General features: G+C 42.5%; 1 protein-coding gene across 1 annotated transcript; it reads left to right on the top strand.

Annotated features, from left to right (window-relative positions):
* The first annotated feature begins 2,796 nt into the window (after positions 1-2,796).
* On the top strand, positions 2,797-12,304 carry LOC117404709 (cobalamin binding intrinsic factor-like). The gene is made up of 9 exons (XM_059015887.1): positions 2,797-3,012; positions 4,050-4,250; positions 4,752-4,917; positions 5,892-6,047; positions 6,256-6,437; positions 6,927-7,098; positions 8,788-8,977; positions 10,339-10,457; positions 11,233-12,304. The coding sequence occupies exons 4-9, from the start codon at positions 5,954-5,956 to the stop codon at positions 11,292-11,294; spliced, it is 819 nt and encodes a 272-aa protein (XP_058871870.1). The 5' UTR covers positions 2,797-3,012; positions 4,050-4,250; positions 4,752-4,917; positions 5,892-5,953; the 3' UTR covers positions 11,295-12,304.
* The last annotated feature ends 4,724 nt before the right edge of the window (positions 12,305-17,028 follow it).

Genomic DNA, 17,028 nt, shown 5'->3' with positions numbered 1-17,028 from the left:
GGCAGTCTCGCTATGTCGTTTGGGATATTGTGCGTATGATGAAAGACTCTCGAAATAGGTATCTGGTGCTGATTACCAATGTCCATAAGGTTCTGGCTTGTGTAGCGGATGTTCGCAGAACTGATAATGCACAAACAAGTAATAAAAAAATAATACGAAAACAACAAAAAAGAGCACTGAAAAGGAGAGCCGTGAGCCGCTGCGACTATGCGCGCCGCCATTGTGTTCTCATTGTGTGTATTTATCAGAACAGAACACATGGCAAACCCACAGCCTGCTGTAACGCTCATCCATAACTACTTACATCTGTTAGAGGGAAAGACAATTGTCACAGCACTTTTCTTTCCCTACCCTTTTGTTTTTATTACTTCACTAGCATTACCGGAAAACGAAAAAAAGAACTAAAAAATCAGTGATTTTTTCATTTGTCCTGCTGCCTTTAAACCAGTGGTTTTTAACCCTTTCATCTCAAGTACCAGTGTTTCCAGCAGGGACCAGTTGCATAGCCAGGAATTTGTTTAGGATGGGTAATAATTTATAAAAATGTTTCTGTCAGTAAAAATTAACTACACTCCAAACTTGCAATGAACTTGAAATCTCCCTATTAAGAACCGTGCTGTTTCGCCTCACAATCACATTTAGAATCACTACCGCAGTTATAAAACATACAAATTAAATAACAGAAAGAATAAACTACCTTACCTGCTGTTTAGATCCCCAAGTTCATCCTCCTGTTTTTCATTGCAAACTTGTCTCAGCTTTACAGCAGGCGTTTAAAGCATGATTCGCATGGGTCTATAAACCAGGTGTCCTCGGAGTTGATCAAAAGCAGAGGACGTCGACCCAGACAGCAATTTTTAGTTGGGCCAACATTGAGCTTACATCCAGAGTTTACATTGGCAACTGATGGCAGGCCCATCATTTTGCTCATTGGGACAACGTTGGTACAACGTTGGCATGTAGTTGTTATCATCAGATGGGACAACGTTGAGCCGACATTATATTTAGTGCTATAGGTCGGGCCAATGATGGAAAATTGCAACGTAAAGAATATAGGAACTTCAAACATAGTTTACTAACCCTTACTCTGAGTAATTTACCAACATAGGAAAACAGTGTCTAAATTACTCAGTGACCCAAACCCTTCTCTGAGTAATTTACCAACATAGGAAAACAGTGTCTAAATTACTCAGTGATCCAAACCCTTCTCTGAGTAATTTATCAACATAGGAAAACAGTGTCTAAATTACTCAGTGACCCAAACCCTTCTCTGAGTAATTTACCAACATAGGAAAACAGTGTCTAAATTACTCAGTGACCCAAACCCTTCTCTGAGTAATTTACCAACATAGGAAAACAGTGTCTAAATTACTCAGTGACCCAAACCCTTCTCTGGAGCGCTGACTACACATGAACATTATGAGTTCTTTTTTTCAGAAGGAAAAATATTATCTAATAAAATAGGTTGCATCTTTCCACATGGCACAAGGGGGCCTCAAAGTGAAGTATCAGTTGTGACACATGCCAGAAGCCTTGTTGAACCTGTTGCACTACAATTATAATTCTAACAAAGTAAAACAATCAATTATATCTTATCTACTAGGTCTGACATCTAGTATAACAGGATTGCAGTAAAACATGCAGATCTTACTCTATTGGAAATAGAAAGTGCAATTATACTGGAATGTGTTTGGATTTTCTGCAGTTAAGGTTTACCAATGCATGGATCATGCCAAAATATTGTACCTGTTAAACTAAATTAGCACACTAATTGTTTGCTAAACTGTCTTAGATTGCCCCAGCTGCTACTGAGACCTGTGTGAATTGCTACTGTGTTCACATACTGCCTATTTCAAACTCTTCACAAAATACAGGCTCTTTTCTACCTATACTCTCTGGCTTTTCTGACTGTGTGCACTGTTTCCACACTCCCTGCCTCGGCTGCTTCCTGTTAGTTTGTCCACTCTATCCACAAGCACTTCCTCTGCTACCTGTCAGGTAACGAGCAGCCATCGCACTCATGGATCAGAGAAATTGGTGGGGTGTGGGATTTGAATATCTGAATGTGTGATTAACAGTGGCCAGTGGACACCAATAAACTACATCCCCGAGTACATTATGATGAGCTGTGAGATTTTAGATCTGTGGTTTTTATGTTTTATACTGTCAGCTAAAAGAAAATCACGTTTATTTTTTATAGCCAACCTTTAGGAATTTCTAGTGGCAGTGCTTGCACCTAAATTAAAGGTTACGTTCGCACATGATGTTTTGTTTCTGATTGAATAGTGGCGCAGTTATTATTACTGAGCTGTACTTGCACTCGCTGTGTGTTATTGTGTTCTGTAAAGCATTGATATCTTGTCAGTTAAGAAAAGGCTTCATGAAAAATCTTGTTTTAACGTTGTCTGTTACACCGGCCAGAGACCCGCGCTGCATTGCCATGTTTTCTAAATTTTCTTTAAATTCTCAAATTAATAAAAGTGACCCGGGTAGTGTCGGGTAATTTACAACCCGTGTTTTACCTGGGTTTTCGGGTACCCATGCCGACCCCCAGTTTAGAGTTTCTATTGTTCTTTCTTGAAGGTTGGTGATATAATGACTGGGGGTGAGGGAGGGGTGAGCGATGCGGGGAGGGGGCGAGTGTGATTAGCATCAGGTGATTCAAAACCAGCATTGACTAGGAAAGGCAACAATAGTGGGAGGGAGAAAACCTTCAGGAGCAAAAGACTTCCTGGAGGTGACTATATAAGAGAGAGGGAGTGAGAGAGCGAAGTTCCAGTATCGTCATTCCCAAGGGGAAAGACTCCCTCGACTTGGTGACAGTACAGAATTAAAGACAGAAAGAAAGAAAGAGGATCATTAGCTACAAAATAAGAAAGGAAGAGAGAAAGAAAGAAAAAGAAAGGAGGCGATAAAGACAGGAGATAGACAGAATGGCAGTGGGTTGTGTGAGGGTGGCTCTGGCTGTGTTGCTGCAGCTCTCTGTTTGGCTCCCGGTCGCTCTGCAGTGCTGTGAGTACACAATGAACCGCTTGCTATTAATAGCTGAATAATGATGCCTTTGTATTAACTAGACCAGAGAGTGTGTTTGTGTGTGTGTGTGTGTAGCTGTCTGTGTCTATGTGTTGTGTGTATGTCTATCTGTCTGTGTCTATGTGTGTGTGTATGTCTATCTGTCTGTGTCTATGTGTGTCTGTGTGTCTCAGTATGTGTGTGTGTGTGTGGCTGTCTGTCTGTGTGTGTGTGTGTGTGTGTGTGTGTGTTTGTATATGTATGTGTGTCTTTGTGTGTGTGTGACTGTGTCTCTATGAGGGCAGGTATTACTATCAATGTGCGGACACAATTTGAGAAAATGTCCCCACAAAGATAGTAATTGCTGAAAAAATGCCGTTGTGGGGACGTCCCCACTTTGTAAAACACCTTTTTAAGAACAAAATTTGCCTTAAAAAAAAAAAAAAAAAAGTTTGATGTCCACATTCACCCTGCGTGGAGTTTTGTTTTACTGGAGTTTGACTATAGTGAGAGTCAATGAGGGAGGTCCCTGGTTCAAATCCCAGCTCAGCCACTGACTCATTATGTGACCCTGAGCAAGTCACTTCACCTCCTTGTGCTCCGTCTTTTGGGTGAGACGTTGTTGTAAGTGACTGCAGCTGATGCATAGCTCACACACCACTTTGTGATGATGGACCACTATGAAAGACACTATATAAAAATAAATTATTATTATTATTATTATTATGAGAAGTCCCCACAAATATAGAAATGCAAACATGTGTGTGCATGTCTGTGTGTGCATGTCTGTGTGTGTGTGTGTGTGTAACTGCGAGTGTGTGTCTCATTATTATCATTTATAGTTCTTAATAGAAATCTCTCAATGCAGTTTCAATTAGTTTTTGCTTCAGCCCCTGTATCTTTCATTAATGTACTGTTCCTCCTCTATCTCTCCCCTCCCTCTCTCCTCCCTGCCTCCTCTATTTCTGCCTCCCTCTCTCCTCCTCTCTCCCTCTCTCCTCTCTCTCTCTCTCTCTCTCTCTCTCTCTCTCTCTCAGCTGTCTCAGAGATTCAGACAGGTCAGGTGATTCGGCTCCTCAATATAATGGCCCAATCAGAGAACAGCAGTGCTGCCAGTGGCTCCACCCCCAATCCCAGCATCCTCCTGGCTCTGCGTCTGGCCAGCCATCATGACAGTGACACAGAGAGAGGCATGCTGGCTAGACTGCAGGTTGATGCAGTGAAGAGAGTCCAAGAAGGTAAAGAAAGCGACTCAACAACCAACCAACTGAATTAACAACTAACTACCAACTAAACTAACAACCAACTATACTACAAACTAGCTACCAACTAACTACCAACTAACCAATGATACTACTAACTAAACTACCAACTAAACTCACAACTAACCAATGGAATTACTAACTAAATAACTGAACTACAGATTAGCTACTATAATTAACATTCAACTACCAATTAACTACCAACTACCTAAACTAGCTACTAACTAACAATGAACCAACTATACTATTAACCAAACTACTAATTAACTACCAACTAACCAACTAAACTACCAACTAACAATGAACAAAACTAATCTAAAATGTATCAAACTAAAAACTACTAAATCACGCTAAAATACCAACTACCTACCAACTAACATTCAACAAACTAAAATACAAACAACTAACTCCTCTCACCTTCACTTTTCTCCTCTCTCCTCTCTCTCCTCCCCTCTTTCTCCCCTATCTCCTATCCAGGCCTCCCCTTCTCCTCAGGCACCGTGGCTCTCTACTGTCTGGCTATGCAGGCCTCCTGTGCGGACCCGTATCTAACTCCAGCCCCAGGACTTAAAGGGGGAAAGAAGGCCATGGACCTCAGAAAACTGCTGGAAAAAAAAACTGAAGGAAGAGATTGACAATATTGGTGAGAGCGAGAGGAGAGGAGAGGAGAGAGGGAGGAGAGGGGATAGGAGAGAGAAGAGAGATGAGAGAGGGGAGAGGAGAGGAGAGGAGAGAGGGAGGAGAGGGGATAGGAGAGAGAAGAGAGATGAGAGAGGGGAGAGGAGAGGAGAGGAGAGAGGGAGGAGAGGGGATAGGAGAGAGAAGAGAGATGAGAGAGGGAAGAGGGGAGAGAGAGAAGAGAGGAGGGGAGATGGGAGAGGAGAGAGGGGAGATGGGATAGGTACCAGCTATGATGTTTTAAAATGTTTAAACTGCAGTGAACACCAGTTAAAGGGATACATTGTAAAGCACAGAGAGGTCTGGTAAAGCATAGGGAAGCATTGTAAAGCACAGAGAGGTCTGGTAAAGCATAGGGAAGCATTGTAAAGCACAGAGAGGTCTGGTAAAGCATAGGGAAGCATTGTAAAGCACAGAGAGGTCTGGTAAAGCATAGGGAAGCATTGTAAAGCACAGAGAGGTCTGGTAAAGCATAGGGAAGCATTGTAAAGCACAGAGAGGTCTGGTAAAGCATAGGGAAGCATTGTAAAGCACAGAGAGGTCTGGTAAAGCATAGGGAAGCATTGTAAAGCACAGAGAGGTCTGGTAAAGCATAGGGAAGCATTGTAAAGCACAGAGAGGTCTGGTAAAGCATAGGGAAGCATTGTAAAGCACAGAGAGGTCTGGTAAAGCATAGGGAAGCATTGTAAAGCACAGAGAGGTCTGGTAAAGCACAGGGAAGCACTGTAAAGCACAGAGAGGTGTGGTAAAGCACAGGGAAGCATTGTAAAGCACAGAGAGGTATAGTAAAGCATAGGGAAGCATTGTAAAAGCACAGAGAGGTCTGGTAAAGCATAGGGAAGCATTGTAAAAGCACAGAGAGGTGTGGTAAAGCATATTACAAAAACAAACCATTTTAAAACTAACCCTTATTAAAGTCCCTCCCACTTTCCTTTATAGATTCCAAGAACGTTCCCCTCACCAACTATTATCAGGTGAGCCTTGACATACTGGCGCTGTGCATGATGGGAAAACCAGTGACATCACACAGCGTGCAGAGTCTGATTGAAGCTTCGGATAACGGAGGATTTTCATATGGAGAGAAATATTCAGTGGGTAAGAGACCTACGGAGATTGGAGCTAGGATTGAAACTCAGGGGGACTGTCTGAAGCTTGTTTGGTGTCACTGCTGTATAGTATATAAAAACTATTGAGACTGAAACTCAGGGGGACTGTCTGAATCATGTTTGGTGTCACTGCTGAATAATTTATAAAACTATGGAGATTATAAAACACCTCTCTCTCTCTCTCTCTCTCCTCTCAGACACAGCCTCGGTTGCAGTTCTGGCTCTGACCTGCGTGAAGCGCTCTATCAAGGCCCCTGATCGTATGGTTCTGCGTCTGAAAATACTGAATGCTCTAAAATGTCTGATCAAGAACATTCTCCAGGAGACAACGAGCGACGGATTGATCGGGAACCTTTACAGCACGGGACTGGCCATGCAGGTGAGAGAGAGGAGAGAGAGAGAGAGAGAAGAGAAGGTGAGAGGGGAGAGAGAGAGGGGAAAGGAGATAGAGGGGAGAGAGAAGAGGAGAGAGAGGGCAGAGGAGAAAGAGAAGAGAGGAGAGAGAGGGGAGAGTAGAGAGAGGGGAGAGGCGAGAGAAGAGAGGAGCCATATGTGTTGGTGGAGGTGCAGGTCCTGTCTCTGCTGACAGAGTTGTGTCAAACTCCATATCTATAATAAAGAGAGGAGAGAGGAGAGAGAGGATGCATGGTTCATCCCCCTAGTCTCTGCAAGTCATTTAGATAAAAGTGTCTGCTAAATGACTGAATAATAATAATAATAATAATAATAATAATAATAATAATAATAATAATAATAATAATAATATTATTATTATTAATGAGGCAAGTTTTGAACATTCATTCCCTGGTTATCGGTGGGGGGCTATGTTGTGACACTACCGACCGTCTCTCTCACTGTCTCTCCCCAGGCCCTGTCAGTCACCTCCACCAACTACGACTGTTCCAGAACTATCCAGACACTTCTAGAGCGGGCTGGTTCCGGATCCTTCGAGAACCCCATGGCTGCTTCTCAGATCACCCCCTCACTGGAGAACAGAAACTACCTGGAGCTGAACAAGCTAGACTGCAAGGACTTTGAGAGTGAGAGAGAGAGAGAGAGAGAGAGAGAGAGAGAGACATACAGACAGTGAGAGAGAGACAGACACAGACACGCAGAGCAAAAGGAAAGAAAGAATGAAAGAAAGGTGACAGAGTATATATATGAATGAATATCTCAGTCCTTCTGAGTATGTGTGGGATGAGCTTGAGCACACACACACACACATACAGGGCGATTAGAAAGTAGGTTTACAAACAGAAACAGACAAGGGGGACGGGAAGGTGAACTTGCATACCGTTGTTAAGGGAACCAGGGGACACAAATGCAACAGTTACTAATTGTTGTCACCAGGGGGGCACCACTATGACCTACCTCTGATAATCACATAATAAGTGTTCAATATGTGCTCCTCCATGATCCAGAATGAATTGCATTCGTGTGATAATGGCCATTACGGCAGCGTTGTGCATCTCATCAGGTATGCCGGCCACCTCCTGGACAATGGCATCCTTGAGGCCCGGAATTGTGCGAGGGTTCCCTCGGTACACTCGTGACTGCAGGTACCCCCATAACCAGAAATCCACTGGTGTAAGGTGCAGTGAGCGAGGTGGCCATTCACAAGGAAAGGGAAATGATTCTGTGTTGAAAGTGCTCCTGCAAGACGCGTTTCACCTGGTTATCAGTATGCGGAGGGGCCCCATCCTGCATGAAGATGGTAGTGTTTATCACATCTCGCTGCTGCAGCACAGGACTGACATGGGCTGTCAGCATGGGCTGGTATCGTGCAGCAGTGACTGTGCAGGTTTGAGGTCTCCTTGCTGAGGGCTCTTCAAAAAAGAACGGTCCAATAACAAAGTCAGCCGTACAGCCACCCCACACTGTCAGTTTAACATCATGTAGGGGGCTCACAAATGCTGCATGTGGATTAGTCTCTGAGCAGATAACACACTTCCAGACACGGTGAAGTGCCCTTCATCTGTCCACAGGATATTAGCAGGCCACTGGTCATCCAATTCCAGTCGTGCCAAGAACTGCAACACAAAATCGCCACGTCTGATGAAATCCGTCTCCTCCAATGCTTGAACATGGATCAGCTTTTATGGAAACATCCGAGTTGAACAAAGAGCCTTAGGAACAGTTGAATTGGGCAAATCCAGGCAGCGGGTGACAGCATGTGTGCTGGTGCTGTTTGGTTCTGCTACGGCGTGGCTGATCTCAGTGACAACTTTGCTTGGTGTCGGTGGGCTGCCGCTATGAAGCTTATCACAAGTGCAACCGGTTTCCTCAAATGTTTTGATTAACTTGTGAACAGCAGCTCTTGAACAAGGCCCGCTGCGGATGTTATGCACTCTATGGTATTCCCAGAGAGCTGCCTCGGCATTGTTTCCTTTGCTGTAAAAAAAAAAAAAAAAAAGAACAGGACCAGTTCACCTCTCTGCACACTTGTCAGCTTCATGTTGCTTGACTGAGCTGCCTTGCGAGTGACAGGACTATTTCTACCCTGTAGTATGGAAATATGCGGCAGTAACCACAGTGGTGCCCCCTAGTGGCAAAAATTAGTAACTGTGGCATTTGTGTCCCAATGGTTCCTAATCCCCATATATATATATATATATATATAGAGAGAGAGAGAGAGAGAGAGAGAGAGAGAGAGAGAGAGAGAGAGAGAGAAACTTGAGACCAGTGCAAGTAATAAAACCAGTTTCTTTACTGTTCTTTCCTCCACACAGAGACACTTGATGGGTCGGTGCTTCCTCTAGCACCCCCCACTGCCCCGGAGGGTGTAATCACCGTGCACTACAGAGTGGAGGACGGCATTCACTACTCCTTCAATGACAGCATCGAGGTGACGGTCCCTGTGGGGTCCTCGCTACTGCAGGTCATGGAGGAGGCGGCCAAGATATCACCTGCAAAATTCAGGCATGAGTATTCACTGTAACTATGTCTTTGTTTCCAAACTGCATAGGAGCTGCCTAGGAAGTGTGGGTGTGACAGGAGGCTCAGAAACAGGTTCCTTTAACCCAAAGCAGTACCAGATACCATGGGCTTACAATGAAAATCCATGTTTGCTTTAACTATGTGTTTCATTCAAAACTGCACATCTGAGAGCCGTGGTTTCACTAGGCATTTAATAATAAGACACAACTGGGCTTGTTACCTAGACACACTGGCTGATCAAGCTGGTAGTAAAACCTGGAATGGGAGAAACTGCTGTGCAGTAGGGTCTTATTACCATCCCTGCAATGTAATTCCAGTCCAATCCAGTCTAGTGATATTAAACTGCAGTTACAATGTAATTCCAGTCCAGTCTATTCTAGTGATATTAAACTGCAGTTACAATGTAATTCCAGTCCAGTCTAGAGATATTAAACTGCAGTTACAATGTAATTCCAGTCCAGTCTAGTGATATTAAACTGCAGTTACAATGTAATTCCAGTCCAGTCTAGTGATATTAAACTGCAGTTACAATGTAATTCCAGTCCAGTCTAGTGATATTAAACTGCAGTTACAATGTAATTCCAGTCCAGTCTAGTGATATTAAACTGCAGTTACAACATAATTCCAGTCCAGTTTAGTGATATTAAATTGCAGTTACAATGCAAGGATGGAAATAAGAATCTCATTGCATAGCAGTTTGATCCATTCCTGGTTTCACTATGAGTTTAATAATAAGACACATCTAAGCTTGTTACCTAGACACACTGTGACTAATCAAGCTGGTAGTAAAACCTGGAATGGGTGACACTGCTATACAACATGAGTCTTATTACCATCCCTGTTCTATTAGAAAAAAAGCAACAGCGCCATCTAGTGCACAGCTAGCTTACTGCCAGCAAATTAAAACTCCAAAGTCTCAGATCACAAGATAGCAGTGGCTGTCTCTTCTGTAAAGACTGGCTGATCTAGTCTGTGTTACACACGTCTATGGCAGTGCAACTAGAACTGAAGAGCAGCTCCTGAACTCAGTCAATGCAGAAAGTGTAATACAGCACAGCGCAGCGCATTGTAGTTTAAAAAACTACAGCTCCCAGCATCCATTGCCATTGCCACGGGGGCAGAGGCATGCTGGGAGTTGTAGTCCTAGCCAAGGCTGATTCACAATACAATAACTATCAGTGCAGCTAGAACTGAAGAGCAGCTCCTGAACTCACAGTCAAAGCAACACAGACTGAGCAAAACAATAATAAACACAGTACTTGAGTGACTGCAATAATAAGAAGCACTTGGGATGTTTGCAAACCTCATATAAAATAATGATCACATTTTCATACTGGTTCTAGGTTCACTGTGGAGCAAAGCAGCTGGGGTCCATTTGTCACCAGTATCCAAGTTTTAGCTGGGAACACGGAGGAGCGAACATACTGGCAATTTCTCACTGGGAGTAACGCTTTGGATCAAGGTACAGATCTCAGTTGAATTAGAGGACTCTGTGTGTGTGTGTCTGTGTGTCTGTCTTCTTACTAAACTAATAGCAGTGTTCAGTGGACCCCGTTTCCCTGTCTCTTGTGGTACAAGACTACTAGTAAAATTAATACAGCTAACGATTGCCTGATTGCGCTGCCTGTCGCACTGCATTCAGGAACCTGGCAGCCACTTCCGTTTGCTTCCTTCCCGGTAAACAACTGAACACACGCTGCAGAGAGCTGCACCATTTCTTTACAGCGTCTTCATCGAAAAAGACACCAGCTGCGTCAAAGATTGGAAATATATTTCTGCTCAAGATCGCTCTGTCCAGTATAAGATAGGGAACATTTTTAACATGTGTGTTGTATTTATTTTTTGTGTTTTATTGATAATTCAGTGATGGTAAAAATAGAACGTCTGTAAACACTCGGCATTAAAAGAAGAAATGATCTACAATTTAGCATTTGCTGTTTTTCAAGAAAGCCTTTCAAATATTTAGGAACATTTTGAATGGTTTTGAATGTGGCAACGGTATTGTTTTCTGCTTTAATAAATATGACATTTAATAGTGAAATATCTTGAAAAAAACTCATTTTAGACATGAAAAAAATGCTTATTAATTAGGCACTCTAAATATATATATATATATATATATATATATATATATATATATATATATATATATATATATATATATATATATATATATATATCTGTGTTATTTGCAATTAATAAAGTATAATGAATTTTCTTTTTCTTTGTCGTTTCAGGAGTTGGTGATTATAAGCCGTACGATGGGGATTACATCGTGGCAAAATTCTCTACATATTAACTCTCAGATTTCCATCTCATAATTCATGCATTGTTGGAGGTTGTGTTTAATTATCACTTATTTTAATCACATTATAATTCTATGATTCAGAGGGGTCTGGTAAAGCATAGGGAAGCATTGTAAAGCACAGGGAGGTCTGGTAAAGCATAGGGAAGCATTGTAAAGCACAGAGAGGTCTGGTAAAGCATAGGGAAGCATTGTAAAGCACAGAGAGGTCTGGTAAAGCATAGGGAAGCATTCTAAAGCACAGAGAGGTGTGGTAAAGCATAGGGAAGCATTGTAAAGCACAGAGAGGTGTGGTAAAGCATAGGGAAGCATTGTAAAGCACAGAGAGGTGTGGTAAAGCATAGGGAAGCATTGTAAAGCACAGAGAGGTGTGGTAAAGCATAGGGAAGCATTGTAAAGCACAGAGAGGTGTGGTAAAGCATAGGGAAGCATTGTAAAGCACAGAGAGGTGTGGTAAAGCATAGGGGAGCATTGTAAAGCACAGAGAGGTGTGGTAAAGGATAGGGAAGCATTGTAAAGCACAGAGAGGTGTGGTAAAGCATAGGGAAGCATTGTAAAGCACAGAGAGGTGTGGTAAAGCATAGGGAAGCATTGTAAAGCACAGAGAGGTGTGGTAAAGCATAGGGAAGCATTGTAAAGCACAGAGAGGTCTGGTAAAGCATAGGGAAGCATTGTAAAGCACAGAGAGGTGTGGTAAAGCATAGGGAAGCATTGTAAAGCACGGAGAGGTCTGGTAAAGCATAGGGAAGCATTGTAAAGCACAGAGAGGTCTGGTAAAGCACAGGGAAGCATTGTAAAGCACAGAGAGGTCTGGTAAAGCATAGGGAAGCATTGTAAAGCACAGAGAGGTCTGGTAAAGGATATTTAAAAATGGCAAAAAAAAAAAAAATAATAAAATAAGCAAGTTAGCAACTTCAAAACTAAAATGTCTTGTTTTTATTACTGTCCCCTGCAGAGATGGAGTCTCTCACCTATCAATACTGTGTACCAGCCTGTCATTAAATACAAGCATACAACTCACTTTAAAGCAAAGAGAAGATTGGGAATAGTGACATGAGCGGTGTCTATTACCAAAACAATCGATTCATTGCAAAATAACCAATTATTATGAAATAACACAATAATTATTATGAAATAACACGATAATTATTATGAAATAACACAATAATTATGAAATAACGCAATAATTATGAAATTATTATTATTATTTATTTCTTAGCAGACGCCCTTATCCAGGGTGACTTACAATTGTTACAACATATGACATTATTTCACATTATCTTACATACAATTTATACAGTTGGGTTTTTACTGGAGCAATCTAGGTAAAGTACCTTGCTCAAGGGTACAGCAGCAGTGTCCCCCACCTGGGATTGAACCCACGACCCTCCGGTCAAGAGTCCAGAGCCCTAACCACTCCTCCACACTACTGCCCTGAAATAACACAATAATTATGAAATAACACAATAATTATTATGAAATAACGCATCGAATATTCTTCGTGGCACTAATGAGCTTCCTCACTCCTGTGTTTTGTATGGCTCTTGCAATCAGGGTTCAACTCCTACAGAAAATAGTGAGAACTGTGTGGGTCAACTGCACCAAACAAAAAGCTGCAGATGATCCAGTGATTAGCACTTCAAGACTAGACTAAACTAGTATGCTAGTCAGCACCAACTGCAACGAACCGAGAACTTCCAGCTAGAACTTCCACATAGAACTTCCAGCCAGTCCCCAGGTGCGGATTAGAAATGTTCCAATTGCAATGAACTACAGATGATGAGTGCTTTCCCCTAGAGGGTCCTGATATAAGGGACTAAATTAAACCACCAAGCTCTTTAGACCAAGTAGAAGAGTTACCGCACTAACTCAAGTTAAATGAGAAACCTCATTAAAGAAATGAAACCTTTAATACAACCAATATCAAATACATAGTGTCACGAATGAATCTGAAAACTGTCTTCCCTTGTGCAAGGTGCAATCACCTTTTTTGAGTGAAAGGTGTATGCGGCAGAGATAGATGTCTCTTTGATAGAAACAGTTTAATTTATTTGAAGTCTTCCAACTGATGATAGGAAAGGGAATGTAGAGATGGGAGCCCTGCTAACAAGATTGAAGTTTTTGCAGCTATCAGGCTTTTAAAGGCACACCTGTGGTGGCTTTGACAGACTCATGGAGAGCAGAAACTGACCCAAGACAGTGACAGCTACTGGAAGCAGTCTGATCTTTGGGATGGAAATTGAACATTTGTGAAACTGCATGTGTGTTAAAATGGTGTAATAACTGTACTGTGTTTTAAAGAATATAAAGTCAGCAGAAATACTAAGCAAACTGTTAAAACACACTGTTCATTCAAAAAGTTATAATATGCTCTGTATTAACCTATAGGTATGTTAGAACATTCTATATTCCTGTTTATTCTGTTATATAACAGAATACACACTACCCGTCAAAAGTTTTAGAAAACCCCCATTTTTCCAGTTTTTATTGAAATTTAAGCAGTTCAAGTCCAGTGAATAACCTGAAATAGTACAAAGGTAAGCGGTGAACTGCCAGAGGTTAAAAAAAAAGTTTAGGTTACCAAAAACTGAAAAATAATGTACATTTCAGAGTTATACAAAAAGGCCTTTTTCAGGGAACAAGTAATGGGTTAACAACTTACAGCTATTGATTACTTACAAACCCTCTGTCTGTATAAAAGCAGTGTTGGAACAGACTGTGTTACTACACCCTCTTAAGCATTATTTGGACAGTATTGTACTGCAGGAAGTAGTATATTGCTCTCATAATGACGAGAAAAAGGCAATTAACAAAGGAAGACAGACAGACCATTATAACCCTTAAAAGTGTAGGTCTTTCCTTTAGAGAAATTGCAAAGAAAGCCAAGGTGTCAGTGAGTACAGTTTCCTACACCATCAAAAGGCACTTGGAAACTGGAGGAAACTCTGACAGGAAGAGGTCTGGCAGACCCAAAGCCACAACAGAATCAGAAGACAAGTTTCTGAGAGTCAACAGCTTGCGTGATAGGCGGCTCACAGGACAACAGCTTCAAGCACAGCTTAACACTGGTCGAAGTAAGCAAGTCTCAGTTTCAACTGTGAAGAGAAGACTTCGAGCTGCAGGTTTGACAGGTCGAGTAGCAGTAAGAAAGCCATTGCTAAGATGGCAAAATAAGAAAAAGAGGCTTGCCTGGGCCATGAAGCACCGCCAGTGGACTACTGAAGACTAGAAGAAGGTCTTATGGACCGATGAATCAAAATCTTGGGTTCATCACGCAGGGTTTTTGTACGCCGTCGAGTAGGTGAAAGGATGGTTCCTTGGTGTGTGACACCAACTGTCAAACATGGAGGAGGAAGCGTGATGGTCTGGGGCTCTTTTGCTGGATCCAGAGTCGGCGACTTGCACAGAGTGAGTGGCACCCTGAACCAAAACTGCTACCACAGCATTTTGCAGCGCCATGCAATACCCTCTAGTATACGCCTCGTTGGTCAGGGGTTCATCCTACAGCAAGATAATGACCCAAAACATACCTCCAGGCTATGTCAGAACTACCTTAGAAGAAAAGAACAAGACGGTAGGCTTCAAATCATGAAATGGCCAGCACAGTCTCCAGACTTAAACCCCATCGAGCTGGTTTGAGATGAACTGGACAGAAGGGTGAAAGCAAAGCAACCTACAAGTGCAACACATTTGTGGGAACTTCTGCAACAGTGTTGGGAAGAACTTTCCGAACAATATTTGATTTCCATTGTAGAAAGAATGCCACGAGTGTGTTCGGCTGTTATATCTGCAAAAGGTCGCTACTTCGATGAGTCAAAAATTTAGATTACATTTAGTTAAACAAAACGATTCCATGATTTCTTTTTTATCTCCAATTGTTTATTTGTTCTATGCTTTAATTTCAGAGTACATTGAGACATTAAACTGCGTAAATTTCAATAAAAACTGGAAAAATGGAGGTGTTCTAAAACTTTTGACTGGTAGTGTGTGTGTGTATATATATATATATTCTACAAGACCAGTTTAAATTGCAATCTGTTTTAAGGGTATCGATGCCCCGTTTATCTCCTCACTTACATGGGCGGTGCTCATTGCGGTTCTTCGCTTCTTAACCCAACATCAGCTGTCGGACTTCCCCGCTGTATTTTGTTTTTTTTTTCGTTCAGATACAATGACACACACACCGCGCCGCTCCGTCACTCCGCCCCCGTGTGTCAATCCACGCCGTCAGACACGCCCCCCCCCTCCCCCGAACACACGTGACGTCACAGGGTATGATTCTAACGAATGTAAAAAAAAAAACTAATCTTTTATGATTTGTTACGTAATAGGCTAACGTCACTCCTCTCCAGTGACTCTCACCTATATAGAAAAATAACAAAGTCACCTTTTCACGCACTGAGGGGCTAACTTGTCAAAAACGTCATGCAAAATACATATATCTTTATTTATTTTGTGGCTGTGCACCCATTGCCACGGCTACACACGATGCATGTCAACAGCGTGTACACACCACGGTGCTGCCGCGGAAGAAACAGCCATGAAACGCTCCCTCACAATCGGAGCAGCGGGGTCCCTGGATTGTAATGAAACGCTCCCTCACAATCGGAGCAGCAGGGTCCCTGGATTGTAATGAAACGCTCCCTCACAATCGGAGCAGCAGGGTCCCTGGATTGTAATGAAACGCTCCCTCACAATCGGAGCAGCGGGGTCCCTGGATTGTAATGAAACGCTCCCTCACAATCTGAGCAGCAGGGTCCCTGGATTGTAATGAAACGCTCCCTCACAATCGGAGCAGCAGGGTCCCTGGATTGTAATGAAACGCTCCCTCACAATCGGAGCAGCGGGGTCCCTGGATTGTAATGAAACGCGCCCTCACAATCTGAGCAGCGGGGTCCCTGGATTGTAATGAAACGCTCCCTCACAATCGGAGCAGCAGGGTCCCTGGATTGTAATGAAACGCTCCCTCACAATCGGAGCAGCAGGGTCCCTGGATTGTAATGAAACGCTCCCTCACAATCGGAGCAGCAGGGTCCCTGGATTGTAATGAAACGGCGCCTCAGCCCTCTTGAACTGAACGGAGAGGCGAGGGGTGGACACGATGCGCCAGCTAACCTGATTACCCTTCAAATACAGAGAAAACTTTACAGGCGAGAGAAAAGGTACAGCTCTAACACAAAAGTAGAAATATATTTTAAATCCCTTAAACATTGTGTACCTATCAACTATTTCTCATATCTATATATATATATATCTATATCTATATCTATATCTATATCTATATGAGAGAGAGAGAGAGAGAGAGAGACACACACAGAGAGATTTCTACCATGATATCTGAAGATGCAAAGCCAAGACTTAAAACCAATTATTAAAACAGGAAGTTTTGTGAATGCTGTGTTACTGCATTTTAGCCATAGATACCCAAAAACATCTACTTTACACTAACTGGTAGTTTAAGTGCAGTAAACGGGACACAGCTGTGAATTCAGGGGCGATTTTGGGGGACACGTCACAGAGCGAGGGGGAGTATAGAACGGACACCCACCTAGCCACGCCTACACTGCGTGACCCGACCGAGCGCAGGTACCATGAACAGGAGTAGCGCAGACAGACCTCCCTTGCAAATTAACTTTCAAAGTAAGTCTTTAGCACTTTGCTTACAGAATGCAGGAGATTTAATTCTGCGTGCCATTCCCTTACCTGGACGCGTCACGTTTATTGACAG

The sequence above is a fragment of the Acipenser ruthenus genome, chromosome 51, assembly GCF_902713425.1.
Source record: "Acipenser ruthenus chromosome 51, fAciRut3.2 maternal haplotype, whole genome shotgun sequence".
Lineage (NCBI taxonomy): Eukaryota > Metazoa > Chordata > Actinopteri > Acipenseriformes > Acipenseridae > Acipenser > Acipenser ruthenus.
The sequence above is the reverse complement of the archived record's forward strand: the minus strand, read 5'-3'. Positions and strand labels throughout refer to the sequence as shown.